At 41.0% G+C, this 11,881-nt stretch overlaps 1 protein-coding gene across 1 annotated transcript; it reads right to left on the bottom strand.

The window, feature by feature from the left end:
- Window positions 1-7,958: 7,958 nt before the first annotated feature.
- Cisd2 (CDGSH iron sulfur domain 2) lies at window positions 7,959-11,871 on the bottom strand. Its single transcript, XM_050196866.3, has 3 exons — window positions 11,689-11,871; window positions 9,584-9,792; window positions 7,959-8,146 (listed from the first exon to the last, which is right to left on the bottom strand). Exons 1-3 carry the CDS (start codon window positions 11,690-11,692, stop codon window positions 8,057-8,059), a joined length of 303 nt encoding a protein of 100 aa, XP_050052823.1. The 5' UTR covers window positions 11,693-11,871; the 3' UTR covers window positions 7,959-8,056.
- Window positions 11,872-11,881: the final 10 nt, after the last annotated feature.

Below are 11,881 nucleotides of genomic sequence, written 5' to 3'. Positions count from 1 at the left end.
CGATTCCACATCTTCATAGAAGCTTTCGACTTCCTGGTCATCATGACTGGATGTAGGGGTGTAGACCTGTACAACCTTCATTTTGTATCTCTTATTAAGTATCACAACGAGACCTGCCAACCTCTCGTTAATGCTATAGAATTCCTGTATGTTGCCAGCTATATTCTTATTAATCAGGAATCCGACTCCTAGTTCTCGTCTCTCCGCTAAGGCCCGGTAGCACAGGACGTGCCCGCTTTTTAGCACTGTATATGCTTCTTTTGGCCTCCTAACTTCACTGAGCCCTATAATATCCCATTTACTGCCCTCTAATTTCTCCAATAACACTGCTAGACTCGCCTCACTAGATGACGTTCTAGCGTTAAACGTTGCCAGGTTCAGATTCCAATGGCGGCCTGTCTGGGGCCAGGGATTCTTAGCACCTTCTGCTGCGTCACAGGTCTGACCGCCGCCGTGGTCAGTTGCTTCGCAGCTGCTGGGGACTGAGGGCCGGGGTTTGATTGTTGTGTTCATATAGGAGGTTGTGGCCAAGTACTGCACCAGGGTGGCCAATCCTGCTCTGGTGAGGGAGTGCGTTACCGGTTCTGGTCACCGGCATCAGGCCACACTCCAGGCCTTTTTATGCAATTTTATCAAGACGCGGATTTTTTTTTTTTTTTATATAATCCGGTGGAAAATTGCGCGGCACCGGGATTCGAACCACGGACCTCTTGCACGCGAGGCGGGTGTTCTACCTCTACGCCACCGCTGCACTCCTCATGAGATGGGTTCAGCCAATTTTATTGGTCTACATTAGTGGAATTTATGTTTTTCTTTCACAAGCAAACAAATTAAATTCATTATAAATGTGCTAAAAACATTTGTGCACTGCTGTGTAGAAAGTGTTACACATGGCATATCACGTGGGAAGCCAATAAGATCACTCACCGAAGTTGCAGTGCATGCCCATTCTACTTCAGACAGGCAGAGGTAAGAGAAAACATTCAGAGGGGCATCGTTATAATAAAAAAAACATGCAATATCTTCGAAATTCACTAGTAATTAACAATGCTTATGAAGAACAAAGACCTCCCCTATGAAATGGAAGTTGTGCGCAGTCATGGAATTTCTTTCAGTGTTCTTTTAAGTGCATTTCTACTGGAGTTGTACTATTTCGACAACCAAGTTCCACCATGTCGTTTTCATAAATAATCAACTACAAAGCTTTGATCAGAGGAACTGCAACTAACTATGTGACCTGCCTTTTATGGATGCATTTTTGGGATACAAAGTTGCCTGTGATACAATGTAAAGGTTTTTGTATTTTTGGGCTCTCCTTTTGTTAATCAGCTCTATAAAAGGGAGGGAGCTAGACTTGAATAGGAAACTGAAGAGGCCAACTCTAGCAACTCTAGGACTTGCTGCATCAGGTGGGGGTGACTGACAATGAACAAGGGAGTCGGAGTGCCCAAGAGACCAGTTTCCCGCAAGAAAAAAATAATTAGCCATACATTCATTTTGTTTACCCTCAGGTCTTAAAGGAAGCATTATTGAGAGGAGGGGCTAACATATCAGCATCAAGAATAATGTACATGGTAAGAAGACACAATAGAAAAAATAACAACAAAGATATCAGTATCAAGGAAATCACACTTTAATACAGCAAAATGCAGCAGCAATTGGAGTAATGGGTAACTTATAATAACATGTGAAACAGACAACAAAATAAGTGTGTTTAAGGATTTGGTGCGAAATATGTGGTAGATACTATTAGGTAGTATGATGTGATAACGAGGATCCGTGATGATGACCAGTGCTGCAGGCAGGCATTTCCAATTGCAGCATGTCTTTGGAAGGAATGAATTAGGATATATTATCACTTTATGTTGGGGAGCACCTACTTAATAATGGTGATCAATCCGAGAAGGAACATGCGAAGCACAAGAGACATTGTAATCTGAAGCCACTGTTGTGCTGGTAAATTTTATGGCATAGGAAAAGACGAGAGAATTTCCTACAGGTGGCGAGAAGAGAGAGTGTAAGTTTCATGCCAGTTACATTGACTGTGCACTCGTACTTTGATAGGATAAAATGGGCTGAACAGTTCTGGACCCTTTCTAGTAAGTTTATTAATGCAACACAGCCAGGATCCCAGATTGAAGAGGCATAGTCCAGGTTGTCTCGTACGTAATTAAGGTACAACTGCTTCTTAACAGAATAAAAAAAAATCGTTTTAGGTAACAAGCATGCAATTCACTTTAGATGTTATGTATTCAACGTGCTTATTCCGTGTCACGTTACTTGTAATTTGAACACCGAGGCAGTCGAGTGCTTACTGTCTCAAGAAAGATCTTAAAGGAGTAGTCAGGGCAAGGTGAGTTAATGCAGGAGAATCGCATAGATTTACATTTAGAAATGTTAGGTTTAATTAACCATTGCACATGGTGCACAAAGTGGCATCAGCTTTTGTGCTCCACACTTAATGGAAATGACTTGGCTGAAGCCGAGCCATGCCACCAGGTATGGCAAGCATTGAGTGAATAGATGTCCCAAATTAGTTGGGGAGCATGTCCTGCTCAAAAGAGCATGGTCTCGCTTTCCTACAACACTGTATGTTGTTCTACTTCGGCAGCCCTCCTCAAACACCAAACTAGAGTACAGCTTGGTGCTAGGAAGATGGGCCTGCAAGTGCAGTTCACTCAAACGTAGTTCTGCAGGATATTAGTGCCAACTGCTCTAAAGAAACAAGTAATGTTGTCCTGCTAATTACCTACAGAACACCCATGCTGCAAATGTAAAGAAAGCACAGCTACCTGTCTTTTTACTCCTAAGAACATATATTAATTGCTTACAACAGCAGCTGACCAAGCAATCAGAGTCTGAAGGTGGAGCAGAAGCAGATTATACCTACTCTCATGCACACTACACTGGATATAAATATGACACTTGCACATGTGCCCAACAACACAGCCCATTTATTGTCCTCCTCGAGCCACAGGTTTGATACATTAAGGCCCTGAACCACCTAAACCTAACTAGCCAACATTCCGCACAAAGAAAAAAATGAAGCCATGCACTAAACCAAAGCCACAAAACAATTAACTTACTGCAATGTGTAAGTGCAAGTTACTTGTACTCGTCCACCTACAGAGCACGACGTCCCTTCCTCTAATCTGTAACACACACTGTGATCTGAAAAATCTTGTCACTTCATTCAAGCAGCATCCTGTCTTCCTCAGTACAGCTATGCAATTAATGAGTGCATAGCTTGCAAGTAGATTAATCCTTATCAGATAACCAGTATAACACACACTATCCTACAGAGCGAGAGACTCAAACACGCGCACTTGCCGAGCTCTCACGTGCTGCCTTCTTCAAAAAAGCAATTTTTTTTTTGTATGAGAAGTTCATTTTTATGCTCCTTGAGAGCCGCTTGTTGCCACTAACTCTGTCCAAAAATGGCAGTGCACATGGACAAACATGGTTCCTGTGCAAAGGCACAAGAAATTGTCCCTAGCATCTGCACATTTCATGTTCCATACGTCATATTTGGTTGATATGTCAAAGCAATGTTCCCTAAAGTGATAATTTAACATCTTGCATAAGATCTTACTGGATATTGAAAATATTTTTTGGAAGTGGTGTGATGCTGATACGCAAAAATGGGCAGTATAGTAAGTGCACCAGGCCTCAGAGTTGCATATCTGAAACACAACAATGCAGTAGCTTTTATGCGCTTCTTAATACAGCTATATAGATATAACTGTTCTTATAACTTCTTTCAATCCTTTAATACTATTATTTATGCATTTTGCTAAGGTTCCACCCATCATTAAATCTTCAAAGCTTTATGAGGTTCCTCAGACTTAATGGAAGCACTTTCTTGAGAACAACCTATTAGACCTTATAAACTCCAATTAAATCAACTTCTGCTGTGACGAGAATAATGACAGTGTGACATGTGCCTATCGTCAAAACAATGTCCAATTCTGTGAAAAAGAAGGTATACTTGCGATTTCATGGTGATATAATGTCTTGGGAACCATAACTCCAGCGAAATGGTAGGACAACAGAACTGTCAGTTTTGTCTAACAGTATTGGTGTGCACTTAGTCAAGCGATAGGACAGAGATGCGAAGAATCACATTCTTGCCAAGCGTCCAGCAATCAAACTTAAATATAACCTCTCTGTAGGTGAGGTTGATTTGTTAGGCAAGATGTGTTTCAGTTTTCATTCTGGCATTTGAGCAGAATGGTACTTATTGTACTTGTGCATATTTTGGCATACTCTAAAGATAGAAGCTATTAGTGCGTGCTTACTGCACAGAAGAAAGATTCAGCAGTGAGGACGGCCTTCTGTGTAATTCACGAGTTTCTGAATGCATTAGCCACCAGCTTTAACCTGTTCCAAAAGTGCCTCTCTTGGGAGATCCTCCTCAGAGAATTCGTTGCCTGTCATAAGAAAAAATATTTCTGGGGTTTTACGTGCCAAAACTACGATCTGATTACGTGGAACGATGTAGTGGGGCACTGCGGGTCATGAGAAAAGCAAAGATCTTAACTCACTTGGACGTGAGGTTGGATATGGCACTGAAAATTGGCGAATGTGGTATATATGCTCAATGTGGCCGCTGGTGGTTACACTTTCTTCTGTTCAAAGTGACCCTTTACATCAAGAAAGACTGCAACTGCTTCTTTGGCATTCTATCAGAAACGAAGTAGCACTTAAGTGCAGTATCATAGAGCAGTCTGCAAATAAATGTCTGTGTTTGCCTAGCCTGACTGTTTATCTTCATATATTTAGTGCTCACTGTTGCATATATGCAACACTGTGCATCACTCGCACCAAATATAATTCTAATGCAATCGTTAAACTCCGCCAACAAAAGTGTACTCTGTGGTGTACTTTGCACGGCTCCGCGTGCGGTATCTTGAAAGGGCTCTGCAGACAGCTCATACCTTTGTGTGCGCTCTGTTCTTGCCACTCTTGCGTTGAAGCGATAGACCACACGAAGGTCACTTCGCTCACTGCTGCTGCCACACTAGCAGCGCTTTGCAGTGAGTGTCCGCACCAATCAAGTGTGTTGTGTTCATGTTTGTTTGTGCACGCTGACACCATGCTTGTTAATTCAGTTAGTAAGTGAATGTTTCCAAGTTTAAACGTCCGATAAAACTACTATCCTTACTTCATATAGCTGTGTACTAATTTGCTATCACAATCGATGCTTCGCCTTTCGGGCAAACCTGTGACTTTTTTAGTAATCATCACTATTTCTTTTGGTTTTATTGAAGGTCACACGCTAGTGGGGTGATAATGCAAGGCTCCTTACGGGCAGCACCACACAGCTGCTAGGGTTAAGGTACACCAGGCACATACAGCTGGTCAATGCAGCTTAACTCTCAGAAGCCAGATCAGTACGCAAGAGAAAAGGAAACAGATTGAATTGTGCTCAGTCTTACTTTCCTCAGAATAAATTACTAGGAGAAAAACTAGTTTGAATAGTTTGCCATATACATTGCCAACTACTTTAAAGTGGTGCTGCATTCCTTCTGCATCACATTTAGACATCCTGCACCTTCGACTCTGAACTATTGTTGCAGACTAGCACTGGCCATGCTACGCACAGCAACAAACACTGCATGCATATGTGCAGCACCCTGGCTGCCAAGGGCCCATGCCATCTTTGACATAAAACCTTTTCTGCAGTGCTTATTTGTTAGCATGCAAAGTGTTTGACAGCTGTGCTTTCTCTACTGAAACAATTTCCTCCCTATGTGACAGATGGGAGTCAGGAGGTGCCACCAACTGCAATTACCCCTACTCCCTAATATCTCACCACAAATTCTCCTCTCTCTACACTGTAGTCAATGGGATTTTCCATTTCATGACACATATGGAACACACTTGTGTACACCTACCCTCTCCCTTCGGCATTCCTTTTTGCACCTTGCTACATGAAAAACTGATATACACGAAAACACCACTGTCCAGTCCAGCTCAGCATATTATATATAGTCGCCCGTGAAATGTCTAGACCACTATCAACCAAGATTACTCCAGAATGTACTACTTTAGTATGTTATTTTTGGCTACCATCTAAAATTTAGTACACAGGCATTTACACATTATCGATTGATTCCCTTTATTGAAACAGATGCCACTATGACCTCAGTGTGGGAGGAGGTAAAGGAAGGGAAAGAAAAAAGACAGCATGTACTGTCTCCAGACTATGAGCTACACCACGCACTTGAATATATATAGCATATACTATGCAATTATTCTCAATACATGCAAGCTTAACGGATGGTAACATGATCTTGGACTGTAGCGCAAAGTGACACAGACAGAGACTAGAAGCAGACAGGACGAGCGCTTGAGCGGTTTCACGCTTGAGCTTATCCAGAACAACAAATTACAGTTTTTAGATCTGTGCTTAACATTCCAGGAGGAGCACGTCTGTTGGCACTATTCGCCTAAGGCAAAGAAACCACTGCTTGAATTTTCTTCTTGTCATTCCAAACTTGTTAAACAGGGGATAGCATACTCAGCTCTTAGGTCTGCCATTGCTATGTCATGTTCACACAATATGCAACAAAGTTTTTCACAACAGATAGATAGGGTCGAGAAGGCTGGTTATCCTGTGCATTTATCACTAACCTGCCGAAAGCTTTCGAAATGGATACAAAGCCCCGCTAAGAAACAAGAAAAACAGGAAAAGGAAAAAAGGTTTGCTGTGGTGCCCTATGTACATAGGTTATCCCATGGTTTACGGAATGTGGCCAATAGATATGACGTCAATACAGTTTTCTCGGCTTCCGCAAATTGTCTATCATGTGCCCTATGATAAATAGAAAACTTGAACAAGGTGGCAAAAAAATAAAACATGGTTGCGGCATTAGACATGTGTCCCCTTTTGTGCCTTGTAACACTGGTATAGTTTATCAGATTCCACTTAAGTGCGGGAAAACTTACATAGGACAGAGCGGCAGGTGCATTAATATTAGACTAAAAGAACACAAATAATCACTTAACCCTAATGCTTCATATCTAGCGTCACACTGTTTCAATTGCAATTGTAAACCTTTGTTTGAAGACACAAATGCCAAACCACACGGGAAATAATCGAGGCATTTCACATCAAAAGTTTAGGAGAGACTTGCATTAGCCATGCATCTTTGTCTCTATTAGAATGCGAATTTCAGTATCTTTACAGCACCTGTGTAAATCTCGAATAGTGTCTTTTTGTTTTCTTTTTTGGCTTTCCTACCTATCTGTTTAACTGATGTCTTTATACCTTGTCATGTTCATATGCAGCGGTATTTGCAATCACCTATATATATGTTGTCAGTTTCAATAAAAATTTAGTTGAGAGTTAGCGCTTGTCCCGTCTGCTTCTAGTCTCTGTCCGTGTCACTTCGCACTACAATCCAAGATCATGTTACCGTACCAACTCTCCCAACTTTCTGTCCTTTTGCTTAACAAATGGTGCCTGCTGCTTTTTTCCATGCCTCAACAGCCAAGTATTTTCAGAAATGTTATAGTATTAGGTTCTCGGTAGGACCAGTAAATCGAATTCTCAGACTATTCAAGCATTTTTTTTCCTTAAATTTGTAGATCTGTTGACATCTACTTTGCTTCTTGTCACCCATTTTCCTCCTCGTTCCTTTTTGAATCTTCTCACTGAACTGAGTGACTGACCAGAGGAATGTACAGTGTGGTCCATGGTTAAATGGAACACAAGTGTAGAGCATGTGCGAATTTTTCCCTCTGGCAGCTTCGGAACAGAGGACTTTGGATTGGTAGCCCTGGCGTGCATCTTTTTGCACACCTCTGCAGTGCATTGATATAGCTGCAGTTAGAGCGCCAGCCATGTGAAAGCTGCACACTGTGCTTCTTACCATTCACTTTCTTTTAATATATAAAAAAAAAAAGACACAAGGTGTTCCAACATTTAGCTGTTCTTTACAGGACCAATAGAGTGAAGGGTATAGTCGCAATAAAATTTATTTCAGACTAATAGCTCGCAGGCTAGCAAGAAAACGTGCTACTGGATTCTTCACATCAGCCTGTTAGTCCTTCAGGCATCCTTTCGTTTGACAATTAAAGGGCCAACGTTGTCACCACATTCTTCATTGTGTTTGTTGTGTGATCCATCACAATAAGGAAACTGAAAAGAAAAATATAAATCTTTTTTTCATGATATCAAAAATAAATTGACATTGACTAAACATGTAGACAGCCTGACACGATCTGCACAAATACACAACAGTGACAATTTTCTTACCAGATACACAAGTTGTGCTCCAGTAAAAAAAATTAATTTGATGCACAATGCACTATGACCAAATGGTTTTAGTTATGCAATTGCTTATAAAGACATTCTTTAAAATGTTGATTGTGCAGCAAAAACAATACAAACAAAAACAAAGCACAGGAGGGGAAGAGGAACAAAAAATCTATTTTTTATGACTAGCTACTAACAAATTAACAGCTACTTCAGGAAAATGCACAGAGCATTTGTGCATTATGTTCTGTGCAAGTGAAAATAAGCTCTGAACTTGGGAAATGAGAAGTCAAACTTCACAATTTGGGATATTTTGCAACAGGCACTAAATAATGAACGCCACGCAGATAACAAGCCTAGTCATAGTTAGCCTCATCCCCATTAGAGTACCTGTTACCAAATACAGAAATGCTAGTTCTGTATGTAGATGCCAAAATAAAAGCACATGCTTCATACCTAATCCCAAAACCAAAGCGCCCAAGAACATAATGATACCATGGGCACATAACACAAATCATAAGCAGGATGTGGGGCTGCTAGTAGATAAAAAAATTTAGCTAGACCAGTGTTGGACTTGTTGCAACAGAAGGTATGATATACATTGTAAAAGCAAGTAATTCCTTTGTAGCTTTGTGCTGCTTTCTAATTATTGACAATTTTTTCTGTCATGAAACTTCATCCACATTATGATTTACAGAGAACTAATTAATTCCTTCATATTCACTTTTGTTCACGTAAGGGCTTGGCAGTTATGGAATCAACCAGCTTGGTTTTGAACAGATTCATTACACAATGTACCATCAGCACAAACTGTAATACAAGCTGAAGTGTAAACTAGAATATCTCTTTAATGCAATTTAAAGAATGCAACAACATGAACATGAATAAATGCACATCCAGGAAAATGTAAACTAGAACACATTGTACATGCAATTTACTTGAATTTTCAATGCACAATTAATGTAAAGCTGGTCGCACGCCACAGCCCAAATACTTTTCATTTCAATATGGATCATATCAATACCGCAGGCACTGGCAACTGAAAATGTTAAGGTGCATTCTAGTTTGTTAAAGATTGTTTGCATATCTATTTACCCAAAAGTACACGCAATAAAAATTAAAAAAAAAGCCACTGCGGCATTTGGTAATGTCGTGAGCACTCGGCATGCCAGATAAAACCACAGCTGCCTTGGCAAATTTACACTAGTAAGCTACTATTTCAATTGTGAGGTGCTGCCAAATTCATTATGAAACACATGGTTTTACTGTCACTAAACAGCATGCATTAGTTGGCGCAAGTGCATTGTGTCACCTACATACCTTCTTGGACTTCCAGCAACGACAGAAGACAGCTTTGTTTCCAATGTCCTCAATGTCAACGGAATTAACAATTTTGGGGTTAGTCATGTCGATTTGCAAGTTAACACGTCCCTTTGCCTTGCCGTACGACCTATAGGCAAGGAAGGCAATGCCTAATGCAGCTGCCGTGCCAAGCCATGGCAAGTAGGGCAGGACGGACTCCTTAGTGCCTGTGAAAGTAAGAAAATGCATAACTAGAATTAAAAGGGCACACCACAGAGAAAACAAGCTGAGCTGTACTAGCAAATCCCGCTTCTACAATACCAAAAAGTCACTTTGACAGGAGGCTCGATAAGACAGAAAAGATGCACAAACCACCAAAGACTGTTTGCGACACCGCCTAGAAGTTGATGCACCAGCTCGGCGTACTCACCCACTCAAGTCTAGTCTATATTTTTTTTTATCGATGAAGGGGCCAAGGACTGAACTTAGCAAGTTTCAAGAATTTTACTACATCACAATGGCTTACATACAAAAACATAATTTAAAACTGCACGGCATCACACGGTGGTATCGGTGCTGAGGTTTCAGCGCAAAACTTGGAAAAAGAAAAGAAATGAGTTCCACCTTTTTTTTTTTCCTCTTTTAACAATCAACCTCGTGCTGCAAAATTAACAATAAAGTTTTGAAAGAATACTTTAGTCTAAACTGATAGTGTTTTTCTTAAGTGTCCCTCTAAAGCCTCAGTTTGCTGCACTACCAGAATGAAGTGGCCATGAAAAATCAAGCTTTCGCATTTAAATAGCTGACTACAGAGAGGAGCAAGCAAAATGCATGTGCAGTCTTTTTCGCATACAAGCATGTGAAACAAGGTAACTGCAGATAACTAGGTCATACTCAAATTTCTGCTTGAATAATACCATTAAATTCTCAAAAAGTCAAGTCATACTGCTACATTTTTAAGTGACAACTCGATTTTGAGCAGAAAAATTTGATTCGAATTTGCCCATGGAAGACAGAAAAAAGAAAAAAAATGCGGGAGAAAAGCAGGGAGGTTGGCTTAAGGTAAAACTCCTCTCGCCTATTTCCAGAGCCAATTCTTGTGTTGTATTTCTTATTTGCTGAAGTGTATTGTAGAAAAATGAATCATTACAAAACGTACAAAATTCCCAAGCTTGCCTAATGGCGAAAATACGGTTGTAATATTGAACAGTGTTTTTCATTAATCAGGCCACCGTCAGCAATGTATGGCAAGTGGCAAAATTACTTTATGAATAGAACTCAAAAACAAGGGTATGACCAAATCTGAATTTACATGGCGAACACGAGAGGAAATACGACGCGATTCCCTACAGCAGTGCAGTGATAAGATACGCCGTGCAGCCGCAGGCAAGGAATTAAGCAACAAAATGAGCACGCAGGCACAGGTGCTATTAGCTTAGGGCTCCGGCACAGCGTTGGAGGTCACGCAGGTGCTAATTTCTAGTTTTAGTTTGACGTTAAGTCCTGTGCATGAGCAGCCCCTCAATTCTGACCAATCTGAATGCATGTAACCAAGCCCCGGTCGCTACTTTCCATACGATCCTACAGCGATATACGAGAACTTGGCACGGCCTAGTTACTAGCTAGCTCGCAAGTTACGTCAGGCTACAGTTTATTTGTGCCCGTGTGTTAGCATGTGTGATCATAAAATGTGCGCGCACAGCTGAACTTTTGCATAATCATCAGCAGTCAGGGTGGCACCTAAATACCAATAATAACTTTTGTCTTGTTTTCCCGTGCCTAGGGGCTAATTACGAATTTTAGTAAAGGTGCTTTAAGCTCATAGTTTGGTCACATACGAAAGCGAGACAGTCTCACCAGTCTTCTAGTAACCTCGGCGCGACATATAACTGCCTTAAAAAAACAACGAAAAACTATCGTGCACAAACTACTTTTTTCACCTTGCCCACATAGCTCAATGCACGTAATGATCAAACCACGTTCACTCAAGGGAATACGCTAAGGCATGCGCAACGAGATGAACGATGAGCGTATGTGTTTATAACGCAACAAGTTAACTAGATAATACGTAGGTGCAGCCTTGAGCGAAATGCACCGAGTTAGTAGAGTGAAAAGGAACTTACTCATTTCACTTCAAGGGGTGTTAACTTCAAGATCAAGTGGAATGATGGGTGATATCAACGACGGTCACACTACAGCATGCTTCTCCAGGCAAAGTACGAGCCTAACGCTGAGGAACGGTCTCCGTTCGGTATTGGGCTACAACCTAAACCTCGTAACTCGTGCTACTACTTGCTCGTGCAAGAAGAGGAGAGG

This window comes from Dermacentor andersoni, chromosome 1 (genome assembly GCF_023375885.2).
Source record: "Dermacentor andersoni chromosome 1, qqDerAnde1_hic_scaffold, whole genome shotgun sequence".
Lineage (NCBI taxonomy): Eukaryota > Metazoa > Arthropoda > Arachnida > Ixodida > Ixodidae > Dermacentor > Dermacentor andersoni.
The sequence above is the reverse complement of the archived record's forward strand: the minus strand, read 5'-3'. Positions and strand labels throughout refer to the sequence as shown.

What these genes read in the sequence shown, in the direction of transcription:
- Cisd2 (XM_050196866.3), bottom strand. An exon ending in GTTGCTGGAAGTCCAAGAAG is followed by an intron (nt 8,147 to 9,583) that starts GTATGTAGGTGA and finishes TTTTCTTTTCAG; the next exon opens with TTTCCTTATTGTGATGGATC.